General features: G+C 47.6%; 4 protein-coding genes across 4 annotated transcripts; 3 read left to right on the forward strand and 1 right to left on the reverse strand.

Moving 5' to 3' along the window:
- Nucleotides 1-1,412: 1,412 nt before the first annotated feature.
- Nucleotides 1,413-4,108, forward strand: AO090012000699 (MFS transporter; the record flags this gene model as incomplete). Its single annotated transcript, XM_023236592.1, has 5 exons — nt 1,413-1,741; nt 1,805-2,791; nt 2,855-2,986; nt 3,045-3,285; nt 3,989-4,108. The coding sequence occupies 5 exons, from the start codon at nt 1,413-1,415 to the stop codon at nt 4,106-4,108; spliced, it is 1,809 nt and encodes a 602-aa protein (XP_023091502.1).
- A 660-nt stretch (nt 4,109-4,768) lies between these two features.
- Nucleotides 4,769-7,623, reverse strand: AO090012000700 (MDR family MFS transporter; the record flags this gene model as incomplete). The annotated part of the gene is made up of 7 exons (XM_023236593.1): nt 4,769-4,837; nt 4,983-5,129; nt 5,182-5,681; nt 5,748-6,353; nt 6,412-6,464; nt 6,516-6,940; nt 7,528-7,623. The coding sequence occupies 7 exons, from the start codon at nt 7,621-7,623 to the stop codon at nt 4,769-4,771; spliced, it is 1,896 nt and encodes a 631-aa protein (XP_023091503.1).
- Nucleotides 7,624-7,636: 13 nt separating this feature from the next.
- On the forward strand, nt 7,637-8,593 carry AO090012000701 (alpha/beta hydrolase; the record flags this gene model as incomplete). The annotated part of the gene is made up of 1 exon (XM_001727621.1): nt 7,637-8,593. One exon carries the CDS (start codon nt 7,637-7,639, stop codon nt 8,591-8,593), a length of 957 nt encoding a protein of 318 aa, XP_001727673.1.
- A 1,816-nt stretch (nt 8,594-10,409) lies between these two features.
- On the forward strand, nt 10,410-11,867 carry AO090012000703 (uncharacterized protein; the record flags this gene model as incomplete). The annotated part of the gene is made up of 1 exon (XM_001727622.1): nt 10,410-11,867. One exon carries the CDS (start codon nt 10,410-10,412, stop codon nt 11,865-11,867), a length of 1,458 nt encoding a protein of 485 aa, XP_001727674.1.
- Between the last annotated feature and the right edge of the window lie 1,207 nt (nt 11,868-13,074).

Genomic DNA, 13,074 nt, shown 5'->3' on the forward strand with positions numbered 1-13,074 from the left:
TGAACCTGCTTTGCCCATTACCCAATGTCACCCTCAATGGAGAATAACTTTTACCAATCAATCATCACTCAGTGCCTCTCAATATGTGATTCAAAACACGAGTTGGGCATCGACGAAGAGCAACACATGCTTGAGTGCGTCAAACACTGCCTTCAAGACTGTCTCACTAAAGCCTTACAGGTCCGCCAGTGGATTCTGAGCACGAAAGCCTTGAGTTGGCCGATGCGTTGCGTCTCATTCTTGCTACCAAGTTTCAATTCATGGCTCCAAAGCCCATGATAGTCGGCCTCTCAATTTTTCGCTTGACTATCTGGAAGGATACAAAATTTGAAGCTGGAACATAACCTGTGCTCCAGGACTGACCCGATACTTCGAGCATTCTTTCATTGCCGAGCAAAAAACAGTGGATGGGTTGATACGGCTATGGGTATCGCATGTTGAAAAAGAATGTCAGCTATAGTTTGTATGTAGTCACATCAGATGTTTTACGTATGTGTTTTCTCAAACATATCATCACCAAAAGTATTCTAACGATTAGGACTTATGTAGGCAGGGGACGTGTGATCTGAATATCAGTGTTTGATCTAGTAGCGACGTGATGACGTACGCTCGCCTTACAATATTTACTGTTTAAATAGACTAGTACACTTCTAAAACCGCATAATTCTAAATCAAACCTAAAACGCAGACTTTTCTCGTCCAGAACGTCTGAGCCTCCTTAGGTGAACTCCGGACGGCAATTGACCTTGCAGTGGCCAATATCAAGGTACCAATAAGAGTTACGGGATCAGGAACGGGCCATGCACGTTCGCTTTAGCGGAACGGCTTCAAGTACCGGTCTTCGACGATAGCTGGGCCGGAGGGGCCTTTCCGTCATTTCCATCCTCACAATCGGCACTTTTACATGAACTACTGAGGATGAAAAATCTTCTGTCTTGAAACCGAGTGTCCTGATAGCGGCTATTCTCGGTTGGCTTCGGTCATGAGTCAGGGTCCACTAGCCTGTTCCTGACACTTGCCACAGCGCCGTCAATAACCGAAGCCGTTGTCTGGGTGCCGAAGACTTGATTGGCCAGGGTTCCGACCGTCACATGGTGCTGTGGCTCGTGCGCGTTTCTATAACATCATTTTTATATCGAAAATCTTTATCGCGGAAAAGAATGGGTCTATCCGATGTTCAAATCAGGCTCTGTTTGGCAGCAAAACGTCAGTGGGCTCTTTTCATTTCGATGGAGTACGCGAGACCAGAAGAAATGATGTGAAAAAATGAGGGCTAGTTCGGCCTGTGGCTCTGTCCACCTCTGTGTATATTAGTAGCAGTTGGGAACCTTGCCTTGAGAATTCTGTTGAATTCTCACACGCAGTTATTTTCTTGTACATATCCATAAAGATAATAAGATAGTCCCTTTACAATGGACCATACTCGGGGTGACATCCCGACTTACCAAGAAGATCACCGCAAGTGTCCATCTCTTGATGAAACCGACACTGATAGCGAGGACTTATCCGATGAAACGGCAAACCATGTTAACTCTTTAGAGCTCGAGCGCATAAACACATATCGCCTTCAGCAAAAGACAACCGTTGGCTCGACCAGAGGCCCCCTGCCGCGGGAGCAATGGCTACCAATGGGTGCAGGGAAAGAATATCCTCCATTACTCCCTGATCCTGAGCAATATGTGGTTGAGTTTGATGGACCAGACGATCCATTACATCCCTACAACTGGTCCATGCTGAGAAGGTTCGCCTGTCCCACCATGGATTGTCATAAGTGGATTTAGTTACTAACACGGCATCTATTTAGAGCTTTCCTCGTATGCATCCTGTGCTACGCAACCTTTGCCGGCTCCTTCGCTAGTGCCGTCTTCTCCGCTGCCATTGGTTCCGTGAGCGAGCAGTTTAATATCGGTACGGAGGCTGCATCGCTAGGTGTCACATTATACGTTTTAGGTTTCGCTGCCGGTCCGACGATCTGGGCGCCGGCATCTGAGCTTATCGGACGACGCTGGCCGTTGTCCGTTGGCCTCTTTGGATGTGGTGTCTTCAGCATTGCCTGCGCCACTGCAAAGGATGTACAGACTATTATGATAAGCCGTTTCTTTGCTGGACTGTTTGCCGCCAGCCCCATCTCCATCGTCCCTGCTGTATTTGCTGATCTATTCAACAACGCACAACGGGGTATCATCATGTCGATCTTCTGCATGGCTGTCTTTATCGGACCCTTTGCCGCCCCTTTCGTGGGCGGATTCATCGCCATGAGCTCCCTCGGATGGCGCTGGACTATGTACATATCCGCCATCATGGTGTTCCTGGGCTTCATTCTCGTCCTTATATTCCTGGATGAGTCCTACCCTCCCGTGATTCTAGTCCGCAAGGCCTCGGAGCTTCGCCGGCAAACCCATAACTGGGGAATCCACGCCAAACAAGACGAAGTGGAGGTTGACTTCAAGGAGCTCATCCGGAACAACTTCACGCGCCCAATTACCATGCTATTCACAGAGCCTATTCTCCTCCTTATCTCCATTTACATCGCATTCATCTACGGCCTCATGTATGCCTTACTCGGTGCATACCCGGTCGTCTTCCAGGGTGTTTACGGTATGAACATGGGTGTTGGTGGTCTTGCGTTTGTCGGCCTTATTCTGGGTGAACTGCTCGGCGGCTGCTATGTGCTCTTCCTCCAGGGCGCTTATAAACGGAAGCTTGCAGCAAATGGAGACAAACCGATCCCTGAATGGCGTCTCTCCCCTGCCATACTAGGTGCTGTACTCTTTACAGGAGGAATGTTCTGGTAAGCCACTCCCCTTCTCCTCTTTACATCCCTGGTTAGAAACATTACTGACAATCTCAATAGGTTCGGCTGGACCGGCTACACATCCTCCATCCACTGGATGGCACCCATGGCCTCCGGAGTCCTCACCGGCGCCGGAATCTTCCTCATCTTCCTACAATGTTTCAACTACATCGTTGACTGCTACCCCACACTGTAAGCCTAACCCCAATCTCACAATACCCAACCCCAGTAACTAACAGATATTACCTAGTGCGGCCTCCACCATAGCAGCAAACACAATCCTCCGCTCAGCAGTCGGGTGTGCATTCCCTCTCTTTTCGAGACAAATGATGCAGAATCTCGGTGTCCAATGGGCCGGAACCATGCTCGGCTGTATTGCGGCTGTGATGATTCCTATCCCTGTTGTGTTTAAGTTGTATGGTCCTTGGCTGAGGGCTAGGAGTAGGTTGGCGTGTTCGCCGGTTTATGATGTTGAGAAGAAGGCTTATGATGTATGATTTTTGTGTTTGGATAAAAGTTTGGTTTTTGGATTTGGCTTTGTAGGTTTGTTTTTCTAGCGGAGATACCATTTGCATAGCGTGTGATGTGGTGTTGTGAATTTAGTTTTTGATATTTTTTAGGGATTTGGTGATGGGTTTGTGTGTTGTAAATAGCATTATGATGAGTGGTAACTAATACTGGTTAATTATATTTACTACGAGATATCTTGAGTGAAACTATATGTAGGGTGGATAAAGACTGATGATTAGACTTCGACTGAAGTGTTGTATTTCCATTGAAGTGATGCTATCAACTGTCACGCGTTCCACTTAATCACCACAATGGAGATTAAAGGAGGGACTCGGTTTCTGTACCACCCATGAAAAAGCCCCAGTCCAAGAAATAAACAATAAGAGGTCAGACTAGGGAAAGAAACCGAAACTGGTCCGCGTTCCACCCACCCAAAAAGAAACGAGGGAGGGACCGATATTCAGCATGACCCTAGTTTAGTAACCCCACAATGCACAGAAAACAATCAACTGACAAAAGAAAAGGCCCCAAACAAAAGGAGAGAATGAAAGGTAGCTTGCTAAGCCACCCGAGCAGCCTGATGTCCACAATCGTCCGGAAGTTCCATAGTTTCACTTGATGCAAGTCCCACGTTCAGAACAAGATCACCGAATCGGTACAGAGACAATACCAATGTGTCAAGAGAGCCCTGCAAAAGATTCTTTTCGAGAGATGTATGCTCTTGCAGCCAACGCTTCGCGCAGTTGTCGTACACCTCACAAAGTCGGTCGAGGCCAACAGTGCCCTCGTGATTGTGGTGGGTGACAAGGTATTCTCCATTTGATGTAACGGTGATGATGAGACCGGGAATGAGATTAGAGATGGCATGTATGGTCTCACCGAGTGTTAGGGATGATATTTCATTGATGTGGTCCTTGGAGGATGGCAGAGGATCGGTTGGGACATTGGTTATGAGATTTTGTTCTTTTTCTGTGGCTGGTTCGATGGGGAGGGATGTTGGGCGGGATAGATTTGCGACTCCTTCAGTGTTGTTGCCTGTGTTATCCTCCTCGTCATCATCTTCGTCCTCCATTTCGTCGTTCATGTTAGGGTTGCGAATTTACAGGCTGGTATCCATAGTTTGGTCATGAGTGGAGGTAGTGGACTCTTTTATATTACGTGGAAAGCCAGGTATTAGTCATAGTGACATTCACTGGAGACATGAAAGCTCACTCTTTGGATGATGAGCTCGTGGTTTGCCTCAAGAGGAGATTGTAAAAGATTGAATGGCTTAGTACGATAATTCACTAGCTTGGTACTTCCTCAGAATGTTTCCGTCATTCGATGCAAATCGCTGAAATCCTCATTCATCTACAGAGAAAATCACTGGGATACTTTAGTTATGAAACACATTTGGTTGGGTAGCTTGTATTCCAAGCCAAAGATATAAAGAGTGTGGATGCAGTAGAATGTTTCATACACAAGTCAAACAAGGAAGCTACACAATGAACTGCAAAGATGAGTACGCTCTGTCCAATTTGACGATAGGTGTGTCTAAATACAAAGAATTTCTGCATACCTCTTCTACAAGGCCGGAATACACCATATTTACATTACTATCTCATAAGTGCATCTCCAATATTTTCAAAAGAATGCAAGGTCTTCCACAAGCATCAGAACCCTGCAGGAAGAGTCATACCTTGTCTGACGACTCATCACCACCCTTCTCATCCAAGCCAAACTTGGTATTAAGCTTATCCCGGAGCTTGACTTCCCTTTCAACAAGCGTTACCAACAATCCCAAGCCGGCAAAGGCTATCGCCACGAGCCAAACTGTACGAAGTGACTGTGTGGAGGAAGTCAGTATACCACAAGCTTACGAGAACCAGCTAACATACCTTCTGAAAGACCTGAACAACCTGTTCTCGGGAAGCAGGGTCCTGGATACTGTCTAAAAATGCCTTTGTGGAATATTCGTATGCACGACCACCCGTCAGATAATGAGCTATGGCAGGATCCGTGATACTCCTTGCATTCTTCCGACATTCGTTGTTGTATATGGCGCTAGGGATCGTGACGCCCCATACGCTGCCAAAGCCCCGGGCAAAGCTCCAGACGCCTGTAGTTACTGCGACCAGGCTTTCATCTAAGGGAGCTTGCATGGCTGGGAGGGTAATTCCAGACAGTAGACCAGCACCGACTGAGAAGAGAAGCTGGAAGCATACCCAAGCAGCCGTACTAGAATTTGCATTGAGTAGGCTGAACAGACTCATAGCGATTGTGAGAGGAATGAAACCGAGGAAGTGGAGGGGCTTGTAGCGACCGAGCTTGGATAAGAGTATACCTCCTAAAATCGCGAACGGGAGGATGCCAGCGAAGACCGGCAACGTGTTGATACCTATAATTTAGTTAGTTGAGCGAACATGCTTGCTAAGGACGACCACCCCGAGAGAGTTTGCCTTACCTGATCGCATTGCTGATACCCCTCGAACAGCTTGAAAATAGATAGGTAGGAAGTAAAATGTCCAATATACACAAATCGAATGCGTGAAACATAATATCAATGCAGCAATAGATGTTCGATTGGACACGGTGCTGCGCGGGAATGATGGCTCCTTGCTAATGGTCCATTCAAACGTGATGAAGAGACCGATTCCGACGAAGCCAAGGACAATTGGAACAACGATATGATACGTTCCCCAGTCATATATGGTGCCTCCCCAAGTCAGTGCAATAAGAACAGCAATAATGGCAGCGATAAATATAGCATTTCCTGCTATGTCAAGCCGCGCTAATCGCTGTTTCCAGGTTTGATCACGCTCGTAGTTCAAATGGAGAAATAGAAATAGAGCCACAAAGGCAGCTGTTTTCCTGGTGAGCGTGTGTTGACATGATAATATACGGGCTCGGTCCTTACCACCCCCAATAGGTATATTAAGATAGAAAACCCAGCGCCACGTCGAGTGATCAGTGATGAGACCACCGAGAAATGGCCCAAGAGCAGCTCCGATGGTTGCAGTCATTTGAATCCAAGCCATGTACTTCCCACGCTCTCGTAGTGGTACCAGATCTGTTAGGGCCAGAATTAGTACAAGTTTCTCGAAATAGAAGAAAATCGGCAAACTTACCAGTAACGACAGTATTGATCAATAGAGCTATTGCTCCTCCCCCAAGACCCTGTCTATGAGGAAGATGAGTTTGCGGACGATGTGTCTAGATATTCGATACATACACAGTACGAGCGGCAATCAGCATCCGCATCGATGTGGCACCACCACATAGGCCACTGCCGAGTATGAACAATGCCACAGCCATAAGAAGAAGCGAACGACGGCCAAAGATGTCACTGGCCTGAGCAACCAGTGGCAAGATTGCCAGCGAGGCTAAGAAGTACGCATTGGGAACCCATATGTAGGCACTTGATCCTCCAAAGGCTTTCGTTATTGTTGGTAACGCGCTGGTGATAATGGTCCCTTCGATGGTCGATAGAAGACCAGTAAGAGAGAGGGCAATGGTAATTGCCCAGAAGCGCCATGGATGTTTTTGGGCTGCTTGGTCGTTCGTTATAGAACTTCTCGCGCCGGCGTGTTCTGCTGGAGATGCGACACTCCCTGACATTATCACCAATTGTCTGCTAATACTAACACAATGTTTGAGCTATGAAGGGAGAATGCTTGGGATATACGGAGCTGAAAAAGGGGGAAAGGGACTGCTTCTTCTTTATATGCCTGTCTCCGAATGCTCTTCGGTCCATTGAGCAAAAGTGACCGAAAGTGCCCGACTTGGGACAATTATGCATCTAAACTTTCGGCGTACGGAAGACATCAAATTGTCGCGGATAACTTACTGTCCTTAGGATCGAGAGGACGACGAAATACACAAATAATAAGAGTTACGACACCATTAGTCAAGGTGAATTCTCATTTAGTCGCTAGGAATTTCGGTTACTACAGCCAATCATAATCCTTCCGACTGGCGATATGCCCAAATCTGCTGGGTTTCTTGAGATAGTGATCGATGCTGTGGGTCCCAATTTCGCCGCCCCGAAAGCTAAGACCACTGGGAGAGTCCTAAATTACCACTAGTCATGGATCAAGACTGACTCAAGGCTGTCAGATTCAATCAAGCTTTTCCTGTGTCGCATTTGTATGTTCGTGGTCCCCGCTTACTACCCCTCGCTTGAAGTCTTCCCAAATTCTCCCCACTTGGACTCTCCTGAAATCTGAAATCATTCATGTCACTACTGTTTCCCCCTCTATCGCACCAGGAGCCTGACCAGTGGCCCTTGTGAACTCCTCTGTGGCCACAGTACCATCATTCCATACAGTTGATTTCGTCATCTTCTTCTACATTATGTCTCAGTATCAATTCTTGTCACTGGCTACCAAGCCAAACGCTCAGCTCTGCTACAGCTTCCAACCGGCAGTGGGCACAGTTGATCACGTATTAGTCGTGTTTGTCAATGGCCTCGGACTACCACAAACCTCATGGGAGGGTGTCATTGCGCGCCTGCAGGCACAGCCTCCCGCCCCAGGCCTGCCCGCCATGTTGACCTATGACCGGTATGGCCAGGGCCAGACGACTGACCGTGATCCTGGTGACATCACCGCCGAGGACCCCATGCACGGTCATGATACTTTGACAGTAGTCCGTGACCTGCATCAATTGCTCACACAAATCGCATCGGAGAAAATGGGTATATCCGATCTTAGCCGTCTGCCGCTCGTGTTGGTCTCTAACTCGATTGGAGGCGCGCTGGCACGGCTCTATGCTCAAGAATACCCCGGTACTGTCGCAGGTCTTCTTTTTCTTGACAGCGTGCTCGCAAATTCCGACTTTGTCTCCATCTATCCCGATCCAGATGCACCAGGCTTCGATCCGACCAGCTTGCCGGAAGGGGTGACGGTGGATTCTATCCGTGCCGCTCGGGCATATATGCAACGGGTATTTCACCCCAGCAATGGGAGTCGTGAAGGACTCAGTCGAAAGAACCTGGCGCAACTCTTACCGGACAGCGATGGGCCCAAGTTGCAGGGTCCGGATGGTCGTGGTCCCTGGGTTACCGTCGTCGGTCATGAGTTCGAGGCGTTCAAGGTTGAATTCGAGCAGATGAGCGGTGCGCTCCCGAGACTCACGGAGGTCTACATGAATCCTTACTGGCATCGTTTCAATCAAGGGTTGGCCAAGCTCACCGAGCCGGATCGCAGCAAGGGCCCTCTCCTGGCCCCGGGGGCCGGTCACTTTGTCCAGAGGGACAATCCGGAGTTTGTCTTTAATGAACTGCGTGGTATTCTAGATAGGGTCCTTTGAGATGCGACAGACGCATGTGGCTTTGTACGGAGGAGGAAATGAAACAGATTGGTTTTGATCCTTGTCTATATTTTACTCTGTTAAGTTCAACTCGCCCCTAACCGACGATTACTTCACATCCTGGAGCCGGACATGTTTGTAAACCCGTCCTTTCCTCGCCCGCCATATTCGGACGAGACTCGATCATTCTAGTCAAGGAAACCGTAAGCGTAACCAAACTGGTTACGCTATTTCTGCAGTGACGTGTAGTAAACCCGCTTAGCTGTTACATATCAATAACCAGATATATGCTCGCGGCAGGACCCGGTGTAAAGATTTTGCCTGGTCTTCCTGCTAATGAGTGGGGGTTTGCGCGCTGTTGAATAGCTTGATATTCATCTATAGTTATAGTTATTGCAGAAGGTGGTAATTTAGAGCTTGAACTCAAGTCTTGAAAGGCCTGTTTAATTCCTCGTAGCCTTAAATTGTCGCATGCCTAGTGAATCTTTGTTGCATGTATTGTAGACCCGGGCCTTGCATGATCAGCTATTCCTTCATCTTCTCAACTATCGAAGAATGCCCAATTTGCTGCCGCCTTCACTAGTGTTCGTAGAAGATGAAAAGCTAAAACTGTTTCGTTGCACGTATAGTACGCCGAAAGGTAATGTTGGCGCCTCTTACATCAATCAAAGGTTACCTCAGTGCTCTAGTCGCCTACCTGTTAACCGACCATACTAAACTCTCATGGTGGAGCTATCTGCACCGTCTCTCATTCCTACTTTTACTACTTGGCTACTACTTGTGAAACCTGGTTGGAAAAAATAAAATAGATCCAGAACACCTCCATGTATTGTTATAGTTCAAATACTGTTCTTGAAAAAAGAACTGTCCTCTATTGGTGTTTACCCCCGTTTTATACCAACGATAATTGAAAGAAAGCGGAACGATAAACTTAGGGCATATTTTGATAGCTGAACAGGAAGGAAAGTCTGGTTCGATTAGTGCTAAACACACAGAATGTCATAGAGCATGGGCCACAGGAACCCTCTACACCAACAGAAATCTAACCCCAATGTCGATTACGCGTAGTGACAACCAAGATCAGTCTCAGCGGCGCGGATCAAATGACTCCTGTTCATTCCACGACCCAGAGCTTCTTTGTCGAGCAGTTCTCGATAAGCACTCTTCGCCACGTTGCTTGCTTCCGGTATTGGGGTATCTAAATAGGGGTATTGTAACGTAAACGATGAGCTGCACCAGTCTGGGACATTCCTTCATCAGTTAGTTGAATGGCTTTTGAGAGAACCAAGTGTCCCTTTTAGGTCAATCTTTATATTGGGGAAATGAGGGGGACGTCGGGCTTGTAGTGAAGTCCCTACCTTGCCCTAACGCTAATACTATTAGCGCAATTCGACTGCTCTTCAGGTTCCATAGAACACACCTCCGTATATATACTCCATACTACTAGAGCTGTGTACTACTTAAGCGATCTTATATCCTAAGCCACAAAGCCTCAGATCAGTGGAATCAAAGCCTTAATTTCCATCCCTATTAGTAGAGGACAAAGGATTAGGCGCGCTAGGCCTGAAACGCGGCCTAGAGCGTGTTGTCAACAAAGAACTATAAATAGCGGTGCTATAGGGGGATGAAAATCTTGTTAATTTGAGGATATTTATTATGGACGTGTCAAAATAGAAAGCTTAGTCCCTCATAAATCAAGTGTCGCGTCAGTTGAGTTGCTTCGTGACACGCCGACGACATCCAGAATTCCGCCTGTCAGAGAATACTCCCCTTATTTGCCAAACAAATACTACATAATACATCCCCAAACCCAACGATGGTTCAAATTCAGGATCTCCCCATCGAGGTCCTGTCTCGTTGTCTCTCTTTCATTAAGTGGCCCGGTCTGCCCCTTAACCCCTTCACGATAGATACATTTATTATCCCACATCAAGCTATGCGCAATTTGATGAACATATCCCTTGTATCACGGAAGTTCCGAGACCTAGCACAGCCATTCTTGTTCCGTGATCTCGAGGATCTCAGTCTCGATGGCACACCGAGCCGGTTTATTCGCTTCTTAAAAGCTATCATCATGCGCCCACAGCTCAGGAAGTACGTACATTCTGTCACTTTGCACCCGATGGAGAGTGATTCGCTTGAGAAATTCGGGGAAAATCTACCCAGTCATGACATAGAATTTTTCACGCGTGCTCTTCAGGAGGAGGCGTTACTGTCGGACATGACTGTGGGATTTGCCAGCCTCTTGCTAGCTCTATTACTCACCAAGACCCCAAATTTGCGTATGCTCTCACTCTGTGGCACTGCGTTTTCCATGAGGCCACTTAACCCTCTGTTTGTCCGTGACCCGTCTTTCTTGTCCAACCTTGAAGAGCTTCACCTCGAGGGAGACCAACAAAACCCAGACTACAATATCGCAACATTTCATAGACTTTTTACCCGGCCACGTTTGAAGCTTCTCGCCTGTGACTCTGGACAGCTCGAGGGCAACGATATTCCTACCTCCTGGGCTCCCAACACGCTCGCAGTGGAGGAAATCCGCCTCACTAACTGCGACCTGAACTACAATAGCCTAAAGCGATTAATCCAGACATGCAAGAAACTGGTGCACTTCATCTTCCTCGGTTGGAGCATCGATAATGATCCGACAGATGTTTGGAGCAGCAGTCTGACTCTTCATTTTGACGAAGTCGATCTAATCGAAGCACTCCTACCACACCAGGACACCCTGGAATTTCTTGGTATAGAATTTTTTGACAGCCACGTCCCTAGTCGGCTTGAGTCGCTCGAGAAATTTCCGGGAGGGAAGATGCCTTCACTACGTGACTTCCCTGTTTTGAGTGAGCTCACAATCCAATTCAGTCTTCTTACGCCGCGCCCGGAATTTCCTTCCGCTTTGAAGCGACTGACTATTACGAACTGTACCACGTCTATCTGGGATATGACTCACTGTATCGCAAGCGACTGTAAAAGCGGACGTTATCCAGAGTTAGAACAAATCATAGTCCTGACGGTTGACATCACACAACTTATGGAACTGGACAAGCAGAATATTCCAGATGGTCAAACACCCGAGGAATGCCTCTTGAGTCTCCGAAATTTGTTCAAGGGTACAAAAGTTGATTACCAAATCGAGCCCTACCCAAAGCGAGAGGATTTGTTTCCCATGCGTGGCTTTATGAATGACGGCTTTTCGGAGGATGACTTCTCAGAGGGGGAATCTGAGACAGAGGGCTCGGTTGACCATGACGACAGGGAGGATCAGTTAAACTAGTAGATGCGGGCCATTCAGGAACATGGCATAGAATACCCTATATGGGCGGCGGAACGAGGCTGGAGAGCGGCGATAGCGACATATGAAACGCCCCCCGTGAGCCTGTTGAGATAAGATTTATAGGCGCAATGGTTATCTCAGTGTCTCTTCATCTATGTTAGAAAGCAGACAATATGATTCGATTATCCCACAAGACTGACAAAAGTAAGACCAAGTTTTCCTTATCTGAATCGCCTAATTCGTCCTATCCAGCGGACGCACTCGGATATCCCCACTATTACCAATACTTCGCCGGAGTCTTTCCAATGCTTCCTGGCATATCTGCATCGCGAACCGAAGCTGAACATCTCGGCATCCCCCAAGGGAGAACCCATCAATCGACAAGTCAGGCATGATAGGTTCGATATCAGCCAAATGCTCGCCGCAACTCTGTAACTCCTGCAACGTGTCGAGCATACGAGAATATATGAGTTCAAGCCTTGTATAACAGCCCAAAGCCAAGAGCGCTGTGGACCTATCCTGGAAGAATTGCCTTTCACTTCCCCCGTTTTCCGCTACTAGCTTCTTTATTCTAGCGGTCAATGAGAGGATCTGGCCTATTTGGAGTTCAGCTACGCTGAAACTAGGTTTCTTTGTAGTGGAGGCATCGCCACTGGAATCGCTTGTTGTATCGAGCGTTGTATGTGATTGTGCTGTGTTCTGATCCTTAGCAGAACTTGCGTGAAGTGGGTGCTGGAATAATGCTATATTAAGCTCACATAGCTCCCTGAGACACTGGAGATGCTCTTCTGGACTATGTGACGTGGTATCACCCGGAGGCACAGAGTTGGACTGTGACACATGAGTTTGACTGGCTGGTACTTCAGACGTCGCCAAAACCCCAGTGCTGGAACCCTCTACATCAAAGCCAGCTATGCCATAATTCGGCGTAAACACACCCCCGAAGCTCGATTCAGGAAGACTGTTATCAGTCAGTATACAAAGTGCAACCGTGAAAGTAACATCCTCACATGTTCAAAAATTCCAAAAGATCCGGCTGCGGCGAAGCAATCGACAGATTATTTGTCGTAGTCAAGGACGGTACAGAATCCAAGATATTCCAAGAGCTACTGCTACCTAACGGACTTGTTTCCTCTATCGGTTGCGTTGTCATGTCCTCTTGCGTCTCATAAGCCACATAGCTACTACCGCGTACATTAGGCGGGCG

This window comes from Aspergillus oryzae, chromosome 4 (genome assembly GCF_000184455.2).
Source record: "Aspergillus oryzae RIB40 DNA, chromosome 4".
NCBI classification, from domain to species: domain Eukaryota; kingdom Fungi; phylum Ascomycota; class Eurotiomycetes; order Eurotiales; family Aspergillaceae; genus Aspergillus; species Aspergillus oryzae.